Raw genomic sequence first — 13,601 nt, forward strand, 5'->3', positions numbered from 1 at the left:
GGGTATTTTAGATGCTATAAAACGTTTTTCTGATGTTAGTTAGGAAACTAAAAAATGGTGTTGGTTGTCCTTTAAATTTTTGTAAAGTCGAGCCCAAAGCGGAGTGAAACTGTGGTCAAGACAGGACTGGCTTTCCTGTTTGGTTTTCTCCGATTTTCCTCACATAATCCATAAACATGCGCGCAACAAGCGGATTGGAAAATGAATTGATGGATGTTCATTTATTAATAAGTGGAAATGTCTCTTCTTTTTTTAGAATTATTCTTTAAACAGGCTAAAATCTGTACTGTATTTTTATCTGAATACTCGATTATTCTAATTTTTTTGTTGGTTATCTGAATGCCAATATATTCAATACCTGCAAATTTGCTTTATTATTTTTCTGTTCGGTTGCAAATGGCCCTTATAAGTCACTCGAGATGTCTGTATCGCGAATGACACTCGGGCAACCTCATCGTTTTGTTGTAACACACCAGAGTGACCTGTGAGCTGAAGTGACAGATGACTCAGCCATTTTGTATTCACACAATAGAAAACTGCAAAATAAACTGTTATTCGTTAACTATGTTTGAATTTGGGAAAGGCTTGGAAGTATGACACGTTTTGCCATTATCATAACGGTATTAAGACAAGAGTAATAACTTTTGTGAGTTATTGGGGATTATTTATAGACATTTGCGTGTCGCTAGTGGTGGTAGGCCCCCAAAAAAAGCAGGCAGCAGGGTGTATTTGACAAATTGTATTAAATAAAGTCTGTAGGAACAAAATCTCAAACAGCAAAGTCATCATAACAGAAAGGTCCAAAGTATTAAACAAAACCCTGAGGAAAGCAAACCTGAGAGGCTTGCTTTACTCAAACTGTCAGGTAAAACAAACCTGACAGGTTGACCCGACACTGAATGGTCATACTGGGAGTCCTTTTAACTGCCACTGATTAAAACGACCCACACATGTACAGTTGCAGGCAGGGCCCTACAGTGCCACCCGTTGGCTGCCACTGCTCACTCACAGGAAAAAAAAAACATCTCCCGTGACTGTAAAGTGACCTTGAGAATTTTGAAAGGTGCTTATGAATGAAATGTATTATTATTATTATTATTTGTAACCTGGCTAATGACCTCTTCCTGTTAAGGAGTTTACCAAGTACTAAAATAGTGCCACCGTGGCGCTCCGTGTGGTTTTGTTCATTTGCCGAAAACTAGTTCGTATGCCAAGATTATATTCCCTGGAATTTAATGTTCGTAAACTAAAGCGTTCGTAAACTGAGGTATCACTGTATATGCAAATTTAAGGGATACATTCGTAAAACATAGTCTTGTTGATTTGAATATGACACCCCTGGATGTCCCAAGCACCAACAACTATAAAACAACAAAACATAGACATTTTAATCGTTTGTCCTTTACATGAACTGATAAATTTGTAACCTGGCTAATGACCTCTTCCTCTGAAGGAGTTTACCAAATCGTAAAATTAGTCCGAGGCCAGATCTCCTACATGAAGATGACAGTTTAACAGGCTGTGTCTGTTCACCTCAGATTGACCCCAGATTTTCTTGTGCTTCCATTGTGGGCCTTATAAGCATGAAATTTTTAAATATGATAATTTCTATTCTGTCTATTATCTATCAGATAGTCACATGCGCATTCTATCGAGGAAAAAAATAGAGAGACTGGTTACCATGGGAACGCGGTGAATACTTCTTTGAAGAACTCTGTGGGCGAGAGAGAGAGAGAGAGAGAGACGAAGAATAGAGAGAAGAGAGGGTGGGAGTCGGCGCAAGGGCTTGCCGAAAAACACGCAGCAGGTTAGAATAACAACACTAGAGGACGCACAGATGACAAGTGATGTCTTGCTGGTGATTTGGAAAGTTAGGAATGCTTTTCATACCCAAACATATTTTGGCTATTGACACTTTGGCATTTAACGCGGGATGTCCACACAGGTGCCTGTTGTAGTTAGGCACAATTGTTGCCCCTCTTCGGAGCTTTTGCCAGGTGCTTATTGCCGTACGCCTACACACCAGGCAGGCATGCAGGCAGGCCACACTGTTGCCAAGCAGCAGGAGACTCAAGTGTACAGTGTACGGTGGATGGGTGTTGTATTTTTGGAGCTGGAGATGGCGGAAGGCGACGAGGTGGTGTGTTCAAGACCCCCTCACCTGACCCCATATTTAGTTTAGACTACAACGGAGCAGCGTGTGGTAATAATAATAATAATAATAATAATAATACAGTGATACCTTGGCTTACAAACTTAATTGGTTCCCAGACAGTGTGTAAGCCGAAAAGTGTGTATCCCAAAAAATTATTTCCCATAGAAAACCATTAAAATTAGAATAATCCATCCCCAGGTCCCCATAAAACATACTTTTCTACCTTCTCATCCTTAAAACTACACAAAATATACCTTATTTTGTGTATAATAAATTTGCTATGGCATTATAATTAAACAAATAAACTGTACTGTATAATAAAGTTGTTTTTTTAACATTTGTGATGGTCGTTGATGGCTTGATGGAATGGAGTGGCTGGTTTCATCAGCATTAAACACTTGAGGAATGTAACCTTCTTCTTTCACCATCTTGAGGAATGATCCCATGTAGGTGCTTTCTTTGTGATAATTTTATCTAGTTCTTCATCAATTGTGTTCTGTTAAACTGGGTTGATAGCTTTTTGCATCAAGTGTACAGATGGCTTGTGCGGGTTGTTTGTGGAGCCTGATTGATGGGATATTTTAACCTTGCAGTTGACACTCTGCCTTTGAACTATCAAAGTTGAAACTCTCTCACTCTCTCTGCATGTCTCTTTAATGTTTAAACCAACTCTCCTCACTGCTGCGTTCTTGACCAATCGCGTGGCTTTAGGCGAAGACTGGGGGCGGGGAATAGAGGACAAAAAAAGTCGGCAGCCATTTTGTTGTTAGGAGAATGGGCTCATTCGCGAAAAAAGTTTGTATACCAAGGTAAAATGTTTATAAATTTAACGTTCATAAACTGAAAAGTTCGTAAGCCAAGTGGTTCGAGGTATCGCTGTACTTAGCGACTAAAAAAAAACAGTTTCTCTGCACAAACTAAAATCACCAAAAGTTCTCTTAAAATGTGATTTGATTTTTGTTGTTTATGCCTTCAATGAGCCAGTCAATTCAATGCGCTTCATTCCTCTTATGCAGATGGCCATTCCACACGTTGACTTGTAGCATTTCTTTGCTCTGTGTTTCTTTGCTCATATATCAGGGACAACATGTCCTTTTTAGCATCTGGCGACGGCGAGAACCCAACATTTACATGTTAATCTCCTGCGCTAGGCTCTCATTAACACTGCCGACAGAACGTTGCTGAATTCCTGTGAAAATGGATGGCAAGTGGGCAATGGCTTTATGTTGGATGTGCACTTAAGCATGTAATTTGCACAAACACAAACACATACATATATTATTTCCTGTATATAATAGCTGACCAAGTTAAGTGCTTTGTTGCGGCTTCAGTAACTTCAGTTGTTGTTAAAGCGCTATATAAATCAATACGTACTGTATATTGATATATAACTAAGAAAAAAAACTATAAAACTAAGGAAAGGAAAGAAATAATAATAATACAATTCATTTCCAAGCGCCTTTCAAAACTCTCAAGGTCACTTTACAGTCACTGGATAAGTTTTTCTGTGGGTGAGCAGCGGCAGCCACATGCTCACTCAACCCGGTAAGTAACTCAAATAGATAGAAAGCAAGCTAGCTAATAGATAGTTAATAGATAGTTAGCTAGCCAGCCGGACCACTAATAGATAGCTACCCAGCCAGCTAGACCGCTAAAAGATAGCTGTCTAGATAACTAGCCGGCTGGCTAGCCCAGTAATAGATAGCTAATAGCTAGCTAATAATAGTAATACAATTCATTTCCAAGCACCTTTCAAAACTCTCAAGGTCGCCTTACAGTCACTGGATAAGTTTTTCTGCGGGTGAGCAGCGGCAGCCACATGCTCACTCAACCCGGAAGTAACTCAAATAGATAGAAAGCAAGCTAGCTAATTGATAGCTAATAGATACAGTAAAGTCTCGTTATATCGATATTCAAGGGAGTCCGAAAAAATATTGATATAACCGGGACTATCGATATATCCGATCCTGCGCCGAACCGCATTAAACAAAAGCCGCCAAAAGAGGGCAGCCAAGCGCCATATAAGAAACGGAGCTGGCCATTAGCTCCCTTTTTTTTTTGGGTGAGATGTTCCCCCAATGTTGCCTCAAAATGGCACATATAATTCTTTAATGATTGTAAACATGTATGCTTTAATCTTCAGAACTAAAAACGAAAAAAAGTACCCAAAGGCATTGTGTGTCGCTTTGTCGGTCAGGGGCGTTCCCTCTGTGACGTCACGTCAGGAATCGTCATCAACTTGAAAACAAGACTTCCTGAATATTCACAGAGTCTTAAAATATAGCTATACGCGGTGGAATCTTTGTAAAATGCGCTCAGTAGAAGTAATTTGATGCAACTTGTCCGGAGGTGTCAGGTGTCGGTTGTCCTTTAAAGAATCTTGACGATGTTCTCCTTCGTGCTCTTTTTTTTTCCATTTCCTGCTGCTCTCTCCAGTTGTCGAAAGGCATCACCATCATCCCCCGTTGCACTCATTTTACTTGATTCTGGATTAGCTGACTTGTCACTATTTGTTAGTGAGCCCTTGCCAGTGATGTCATGCCCCCAATACATCTCATTAAAATATCTGCAATTTGTTCAATATGCTGTCGGTTCCCACATCTGTCACTGTACTCTGTTTCTCAAAACGTTTTATTTAATTAAGAACAAAATAAAAGTGTGTGCTCCCCCTCCATTTCTTTGTCTTTTGACTCAACAGCTCAACAGGTAACACAGGTCCATTTTCCTTCAAGGACAACCGACACCATTTTTTTTTTTTTTTTGTTTCCTAACTGACATCAGAAAAACGTTTTATAGCATCTAAAATACCCAAAACACTCAGGCTGATATTTTTAGTCAAATGCAAAACACCAATAAAAATGAGTTAGTGTCCCAAAACTGCCACAAAATGAGCTCGGAACTGGGCAGATTCAGAAAGTCCCGCCCCCTTGTTCGTGATGTCACTATTGGTCACACACTGCCTTGCTCCAGAATCAAAACAATGGCTTCAGAGAATTCAGATTCGGAGAAGATGCTTTCTTGTTACTCATCCAGTTATGAATGTGATTCAAATAGTTCTGAAGAGGAAAGCATAAATGTTTGCAATCCATTAAAGAAGTCCATCCGTATCAATTCGAGCCGTCTCGACTCCAATGTGGCGTCCCAGAAAATGCACAAGATGGCGCCCAAGCTCCATTGGAAATGGGCTGATTGGTCTGCTGGGAATGTGCGTCCACTTTGTCAGACGAGTACAGGTTAGCTTGCAACAAAATGGTGGACATTTGGCACACATCTTGGGAAAGCCATAAATTGACTAAAAATTGACAGAAATAGCTGAAACTCTGGCGAACGGTCTTCCATAAACTGAATAATGTGTGGTTGTAATTTGAAATAAATAGCTTTTTAATCAAAGCCATAATAGAAATTTTCATGGGTACGCATCTTTTTGGGTCACCATGTACTTTGTTTGAGACCTTGAATAGGAACACAGCACGGTTTCAAATTCACCAAACAACAAATTTACCTTTACTCACCACACCCACAGTGGTGCCGGTGTGGTTTATTTCCCTCTTGATATCCTTACCTGCGTCAGTTATGTAATTACAGGGAGGGTGGAGACGTGGATAGTTATTGGCCTTCAAAAAAAACTTCAAGAATGTGGCTTGTGCAGCTTTGCAAGGTGAGCAAATGACTAAAAGAAAGCAGGGAAGGTGTGTTTAATATCACGCGACAGCAGTCTGCGGGAGAACGTGTGATGTCTCATCTCGACATGGTAAGAATTATTTATCATCAGCTCTTGTTTCCCTACTTTTACATAAAGGTCACATATGATAATTATTGAGAAATAATGGAGAACCGACGTCTCCGGACAAGTTGTGTCCATAATTTGTAAAATGGCTTCAAATGACTTCCAAATATTCCACCGCATATAGCTTTATATTTTACAGTTTTTCAACCTCTTCTATTGCCTGCGACCGTTGCATCCCAGTACCATTACGCTAAATCGACCATTGCTACCATCCTTAAAAACAAGGAAGCTGTTCATGGTGTCTCTGTGTAAGCAACGGTCTCAGGCAATAGCAGAGGTTGAAAAAATGTCTGTTGATTTGGATTAATGGAAAGCAGCTAGCAGGTGACAGTGTGATTGAGGGTATTATTGCCGAGAAAGCACGGCAACTTCCCTCGGACATCATCAAGAGGCAACCTGGAGGTTCGTCATCCATTGACAACTACGTACAATCACAAAGGTAAATAAAACGACTTCATTATACAGTAGTTTATTTTCTTTTATTACAATACAATAGCATATTTATTATACATAAAATAAGGTATATTTTGTGTTGTTTTAAGGCTTATTTCGTAGAAAAGTATTTTTTTTATGGGGACCTGGGAACGGATTATTCTCCTTTTAATGGTTTTCTATGGGAAATTATTTTTTGGGATACACACTTTTCGCCATACACAAAAATAAATGTTATGATAGACGAACTTACACACACTTTCTGGGAACCAATTAAGTTTGTGTTTTTCGATGCTCTTCTTCTCGACTGTAATTTTCTTTTGTGTCCTCTTTGGCTTAACACTAGCCTGTGTTCAATTCAGAAACATGTTTTCGACAAGCAGGCCTGTTGCTCGCAAGGTTCATGTGACTCAACCGAATGAAAATACCATCTGCCCAATGCTTAATTTTTCCATTTCACACGTAAGACATAAAAACATCCCAAAATAAGAAATTTGCTTCACTATTTCATTGTTCAATACATTTGAACAGAGGTAACTATGCGGCATTTTAAGTCTTTCGACTGCCATTCACAATCTGTATAGCATCTTTCAACACCCACTTCAATAGTGATAACGGTCAATACATTGCCATAGCAACAACATTTTCATCTGAACAACTGCCTCACCACCCACAAAAGGTCCAACAGTAACCGAGTAACATCTACTCGACTGAGTTTTTTTTATCTATTTGAGGAACCAAGGAGGAGGAAATATAAATACAAAAAAAGAGGAAATGGGGAGAACACCTTATTGACTAGGAAACAAACAATATGGCATAATTGTCTATCAAATAAGCTTAATATCATTAGTATAATAATAATAATATATTTTATTTCTAAGTGCCTTTCAAAACTCTCAAGGACACTTTACAGTCACAGGATATTTTTTCTGCGGGTGAGCAGCGGCAGCCACATGCGCCAGCGTTCACTCAGCCCGGAAGTTCTTTCATTATTAGAATGAATAAACAAACCTATAAAGACATAAATATATATGAATAAACAATAAATAAGTACATATATAAATACATATATATACACACAAACAAATACATACATATATAAAGACATAAATAAATACATGAATATATATAAACAAATAAATACATAAACAAACACTTAAATAAATACATATATCAATACATAAATAAATTCATATATAAATACATACATATATAAATACATAAATATATATAAACAAATACATAAATAAATACAGATATCTATATAAACAAATAAATACATAAACAAACAAATACATACATAAATACATTAATATATATAAACAAACACTTAAATACATATATAAATACATAAATAAACACATATATAAATACGTAAATAAATGCATAAATATATATAAACAAACAAATACATCAATAAATACATAAATATATATAAACAAACAAAAAAACTTAAATACATTTATACATAAACAAAAATAATACATAAAGACTTGAATAAATACATAAATAAATACATGTATAAATTCATCCATAAATACATATATAAATACATAAATATATATAAATAAACACATAAATAAATACATACATAAATACATGCATAAGTACATTGTATGGTCCAGTATACCATTTTGTAATCTTTGTCTATTCATATAATATATCAAATATAACATAATTGACTTTTTTATGGACGTAAAAAAGAGACAGAAAGAAAAGTAGATTAAAATACAGTAAAGTCTCGTTATATCGGTATCGTGTATTGGCTTTTGGGCGTTATTCTTCATTGAATTTGTCCTGAAATACGCAGAATTGTCTTGGTGACGTCATCAATAAGGGAGGAGGTGAAATGTGATAAAAAACTGATTTAAAATAAACGTTGCCTTTAACTACGCAATATGGATAATGTTGCTGATTTTTTTTCCGACGTTAATCATGAAGATAATTGTTTCTATCGTGAAATGTTTCTATTTTTGCTGAAAAAAAAACCTTTATTTAAAAAGTAGTACAAATAAAAGTCCTGTGATCTTCGTGAGGACATACCAATTTGAAAATGGATGGCTAGAAGGAAAAACACGTTTCAAGACTGCAATAATACTGACATTTAATTTAAAACAGATTCTTTTCTTACGGACAGTATTTTTTAGATGTACAATTACCTGACATGTTTCGGCGTATACTTCCGCCCTCGTCAGAGTGTCACGGATGTTGTGATGCTCCGTGACACTGACGAAAGCGGAAGTATACACCGAAACACGTCAGGTAATTGAACCCCTAAAAAACACTGTAAGAAAATACGTTTTAAATTAGATATCAAGTAGACAGGATCAACTTAAAACAACTAGTACTGACATTGATTTGAATTGGCGCACAGTATATGTAATATATTACACCGTAATACATCAGCGTTTCCGTAGTGTAGTGGTTATCACGTTCGCCTAACACGCGAAAGGTCCCCGGTTCGAGACCGGGCGGAAACATCTTTTCCATTTATTTCCCAAAATACTAATAAACGTTCTTGTTAATATTTTATTTAGTCGTGATTAGAGTTGTCCTCTTTGCCATTTGTCATAATGTGTAATGCTATGGGCAACCTACTTGTATATTTTGTGAAATTTGCCAGTGTTTCAATACATTTTAACGGTGGAGAAAATAGCATTTGCTAGCTAATTGCTATCTATTAGCTATTTTGCTAGCTAGCTAGCTGTCTATTAGGTATCTAGCTAGGTATCTGTTGGCTAGCTAGCTAGCTTTCTATCTATTTGAGTTACTTCCTGGTTGAGTGAATGCTGGCCATGTGGCTGCCGCTGCTCACCCGCAGAAAAACTAATTCTGTGACTGTAAAGTGACCTTGAGAGTTTTGAAAATAATTTCATCATAATTTCATGTAAATAAAATGTATTATTATTATTATTACAAAAGCACAAAACAACTCTTTTGTCACGTTTTGGTTTGCAACCAACAGGTGGCACTGTCGGGCACCACCTGCAGCTGCACAGGTGTTGGTCGTTTTAATCAGTGGCAGTTAAAAGGACTCCCGGCACGAACATTCAGTGTCGAGTCATTATTTGTTTCACCTTATCAGGTTTGTGTCATCTTGTCTTTTTTTTTTTTTACTCATGGTTTTGTTTGATATTTTGGACTTTTCTCTTCAAATGACTTTTAAGTTTTTGATTTTGTTCCTGCTGACTTTATTTTAATACAATTTGTCAAATACACCCTGCTCCTCCCTCCTACCTGCTTTTTGGGGGTCTATTTTGATGCGTAACGTACAAGCTTTTTTAGCACGCCAATGACTCCATTGTTATTTCTTTTTTTCCTCATTTCACTTCTTTTTATGTATCTGGCTATCTAGCTAGCTCGTTATCTGGCTATCTCGCTAGCTAGCCATTTGCTATCTAATAGCTTTCCAGCTGGCTATCTCGCTGGCTATATATTAACTATCTAGCTAGCTATTGGCTATCTATATGACTATCTCTTCAGAACTATTTGAATCATATTAATAACTGGATGAGTAACAAGAAAGCATCTTCTCCGAATCTGAAGCTATTGTTTTGATTCTGGAGCAAGGGAGTTTGTGAAGGAGTATCCTGGCGTGACGTCACGAACAAGGGGGCGGGACTTTCTGAATCTACCCAGTTTTTAGCTCATTTTGTGGCAGTTTTGAGACACTTTAAGTCATTTTTATTTTGTGTTGACTAGAAATATCAGCCTGCGTGTTTTGGGTATTTTAAATGCTATAAAACGGTTTTTCTGATGCCAGTTAGGAAACAAAAAAATGCTGCCGGTTGTCCTTTAAGGTTCCACATGAGATCCATCAGAACAAGGTTAGTTCCACCCTGAGTTTTCGTGTTCGTTTCTATCTAAAAAAATCCTCCAAAGGAATGATTTGTTCTCTCGAATGCACTCTTATTCAGTCATTCTAAAAAGCTATTTCTTCTCTAGTGCGGATGTGGAGTCGCATTGTCCTGTGGAAACGGGGACAAATAAGGACAGCACTTTCAGCAAGACGCCTTACCTGCGAGGCTCCGAACACTACGGTGACGGCAAGAGCAGTGTGACCGCTCCGAGTTCCAGAGACCCCTCATGCGTGGCAGCCTCCAATTCTGCCAGCTTGGCCTGGGTGCTACGAACACGTCACCAACCAGCTAGTTTAGCACTCCGTAAGCAGGAAGAGGAGGAAAACAAGAGATGCAAGGCTCTTTCAGACAGTTATGAACTTTCAACTGATCTCCAGGATAAGAAGGTAACAAAGACAGCAATCCATCACCTCAAGTCGTCTGTGTAAGCTCTCAGTCGTACAGGAGTGGTCCATCGATGAAAAGGTTTCTTCAGCCGTCATCTGTACTTATTTGAAAGTGTCGGATGTTTCGCTTCTTATCCAAGATGCTTATTCAGCGAACTAAAGTCTTGCTGGTAGTTTTGGCCCTTTATACTTCCCGACTGTCCAGACGTGGCGGTGCCAGACTCTGCTATGATTGGTCCCTGCTCTCAGGTTGGAGGAGCAGAGGACTACTGCCTGCGGCTCCACTGATTACTTCTATTGTCCTGCCTGAGTATGAGGTCTACGACTGGCCTGATTGCCCCATGATACCAGAGCAAATGGGACAATCAGGCCAGTCGTAGACTTCTATTGTGCTGCCTGAGTATGAGTACAACAGACTTCGTAGGCAACATAGGCTTAGTTATGCTGATGAGATGATACTAGAGCAAATGGGGCAATCAGATGACGGCTGAAAAAACCTTTTCATCCACCACCTCAAGTCAAATAATCCAGGCTAATATTATATGAGAAGCCACGTTGTACTTTCATCTTGTTTTTGTTGTCTTACAAATCTATTTGAGTAAGTCGCTGAGAGTTTAATATCCATAAAGTTTTTCTCATATGTCAATCCTGTAAAAGGACTTTGGTGTCTTTCCGGGACTAAGAAAGGCCAATCGGATTGCGCCGCGTGGCTGGAGTTGTATCTATTTGCTATCTATTAGCTAGCTACCTGGCTGGCTATCTATTTGCTACCTATCTGGCTATCTATTTGCTATCCATTTGCTATCTATTAGCACATGTAGCTATGTAACTGGCTATTTAATAGCTATTTGGCTATCTAGCTAATTAGCTAACCGCCTAGCTGGCTATCGATTTGTTATGTATTGGCTATCTGTCTAGCTATCTAGCTATGTAGCTGGCTATTTATTAGCTATATGGCTATCCAGCTATTTAGCTAACTGTCCAGCTGGCTATCTATTAAGCTATCTGTTAGCTAGCTGGCTAGCTTTCTATCTATTTGAGTTACTTCCGGGTTGAGTGAACGCTGGCGCATGTGGCTGCCGCTTCTCACCCGCAGAAAACCCCATCCTGTGACTGTATAGTAACCTTAAAAGTTTTGAAAGGCGCTTAGACATGAAATGGATGATTATAATAATTATTATTATAAAATTCTCATTACAATATTGTACATTGAAAAACCAATAATAGTTCAAAGCAGGATGGGAGTGAGTAATCTGTTTGTTCTATTAAATTCCCGCTGTGCCAGCCTGCAATATTCAGTGTTTGAGCTCTTACTCCCCTATGGCCATAAAATTCTTTTAGCCCACACGTTAGTTCCTTTTGGCCCACGGACCAATTTGGAAATAGCAATTTTGTGCGACGACATTTTATTATACAAATGCATTTCTATTGAGTCACATGGGACATTACACTGTATAATATGTCTGTGTAGGCTCTCAGTCGTACAGGAATGGTCCATCGATGAAAAGGTTTCTTCAGCCGCCATGTGTACTTCTTTGACGGTGTCAGACATTTCGCTCCTCATCCGAAGAGCTTTGTCAGCGAAGTAAAGTTGTGCTGGTAACTCTGGCCCTAAATATATCCCGAATGGACCGCTCCTTCAACCTTAGAGCAGGGACCCATCAGTGCAGAGGTCTGGCACTGCTACCTCTGTGCATTAGGGATATATATGGGGGCCAGAGTTACCAGCACAACTTTAGTTTGCTGACGAAGCTCTTCGAATGAGGACCAAAACGTCCCACACCTTCAAAAAAGTACAGATGATGGCTGAAGAAACCTTTTCATCGATATACTGTATGATACAGCGAGACCTCAACTTACGAACTTAATTGGTTCCCAGACAAAGCGAAAAGTGTGTATCTCAAAAATAAAATTCCCATAGGAAACCATTAAAATAGGAATAATCCGTTCCCAGGTTTTCATAAAATATAGTTTTTAACTAAATAAGCCTTAAAACTACACACAACATACCTTATTCTATGTATAATAAATGTGCTATTGTATTGTACTGAAAGAAATACACTGCATTGTGGGGTTTTTTTTCGGTCCCATCATAGTAAAATTATCAGCAAAAAGCTCCAAGTAGACGATCGACGTGTGCATTCAATGAGAGGGGGTGTGCAAAGTAGCGCCGGCTGGAGCGCTGTTCGGTCGTGTGCTTCCGCCGAAGATCACTCCGCTAGCCGTGGTGAGTGTGTATTATGAAAATAGTGCTTATTATAAGGTTTAATTTTCATAAATTAGAGGTTCTTAAGACGAAAAGTTTGTAAGATAAGGTGTTTGTAAGTTGAGGTCTCACTGTACCTGAAGAAAATGCTTGGGGAAGGATATCACAGAGAAAATATTTTGGGTAGAGGTCTCCTAATGGGGGCACACTGGACAAGTAAAAAGCTACGTAAAGTGCCGATATGCATGCTCTAATAATCTCTCCCCAATGTCCCGCAGGTGGAAATGCTGGAAAGGAAATACGGGGGCTCATTTGTGAGCCGGAGGGCAGCTAGGACCATTCAGACGGCCTTCAGACAGTATCGCATGAACAAGAACTTTGAGCGCCTCCGAAGCTCTGCCTCAGAGAGTCGAATGACACGTCGCATCATCCTGTCCAATATGAGGCTTCAGTATTCTTTTGATGAGCGGCAACCTCAGCAGCAGGCCCAGACTCAAACCAATTTCACCCACAGTGTGGCCATAGGTCCTCCTCATTCCCCTGACGCCGATCGCCCGGGAACCTACACCCACTTAGAGGACTCCTTCTGCAAACAGGTCTCCCATTTTTTTTTTTCTATCGTCCGGATTTTAAAGTCACCTGCTTCTTCTCATATGTTCAGCACAGTTCATTTCTTTGTCAAATTGGACAAAGAAAAGGTTTCTTCAGCCGTCATCTGTACTTCTTTGAAGGTGTCGGACGTTTCGCTACTTATCCAAGAGGCTTCGTCGGCGAA

The 13,601-nt window shown here is 38.9% G+C and overlaps 1 protein-coding gene and 1 non-coding gene across 2 annotated transcripts in view; both read left to right on the top strand.

The window, feature by feature from the left end:
• Positions 1-13,601, top strand: part of iqsec2b (IQ motif and Sec7 domain ArfGEF 2b) — a 36,349-nt gene that overhangs the window by 7,181 nt on the left and 15,567 nt on the right. Inside the window, exons 2-3 of the mRNA XM_088989788.1 lie at positions 10,320-10,620; positions 13,105-13,422. Coding sequence (XP_088845914.1) covers positions 10,320-10,620; positions 13,105-13,422 — 619 coding nt within the window. The remainder of the gene's footprint in view (positions 1-10,319; positions 10,621-13,104; positions 13,423-13,601) is intronic.
• On the top strand, positions 8,782-8,854 carry trnav-aac (transfer RNA valine (anticodon AAC)). Its single transcript has one exon. It is a non-coding gene; the product is annotated as a tRNA-Val (tRNA).

Source organism: Hippocampus bargibanti, linkage group LG01 (genome assembly GCF_051943395.1).
Source record: "Hippocampus bargibanti isolate YZ-2025 linkage group LG01, ASM5194339v1, whole genome shotgun sequence".
Classification (NCBI taxonomy): Eukaryota; Metazoa; Chordata; class Actinopteri; order Syngnathiformes; family Syngnathidae; genus Hippocampus; species Hippocampus bargibanti.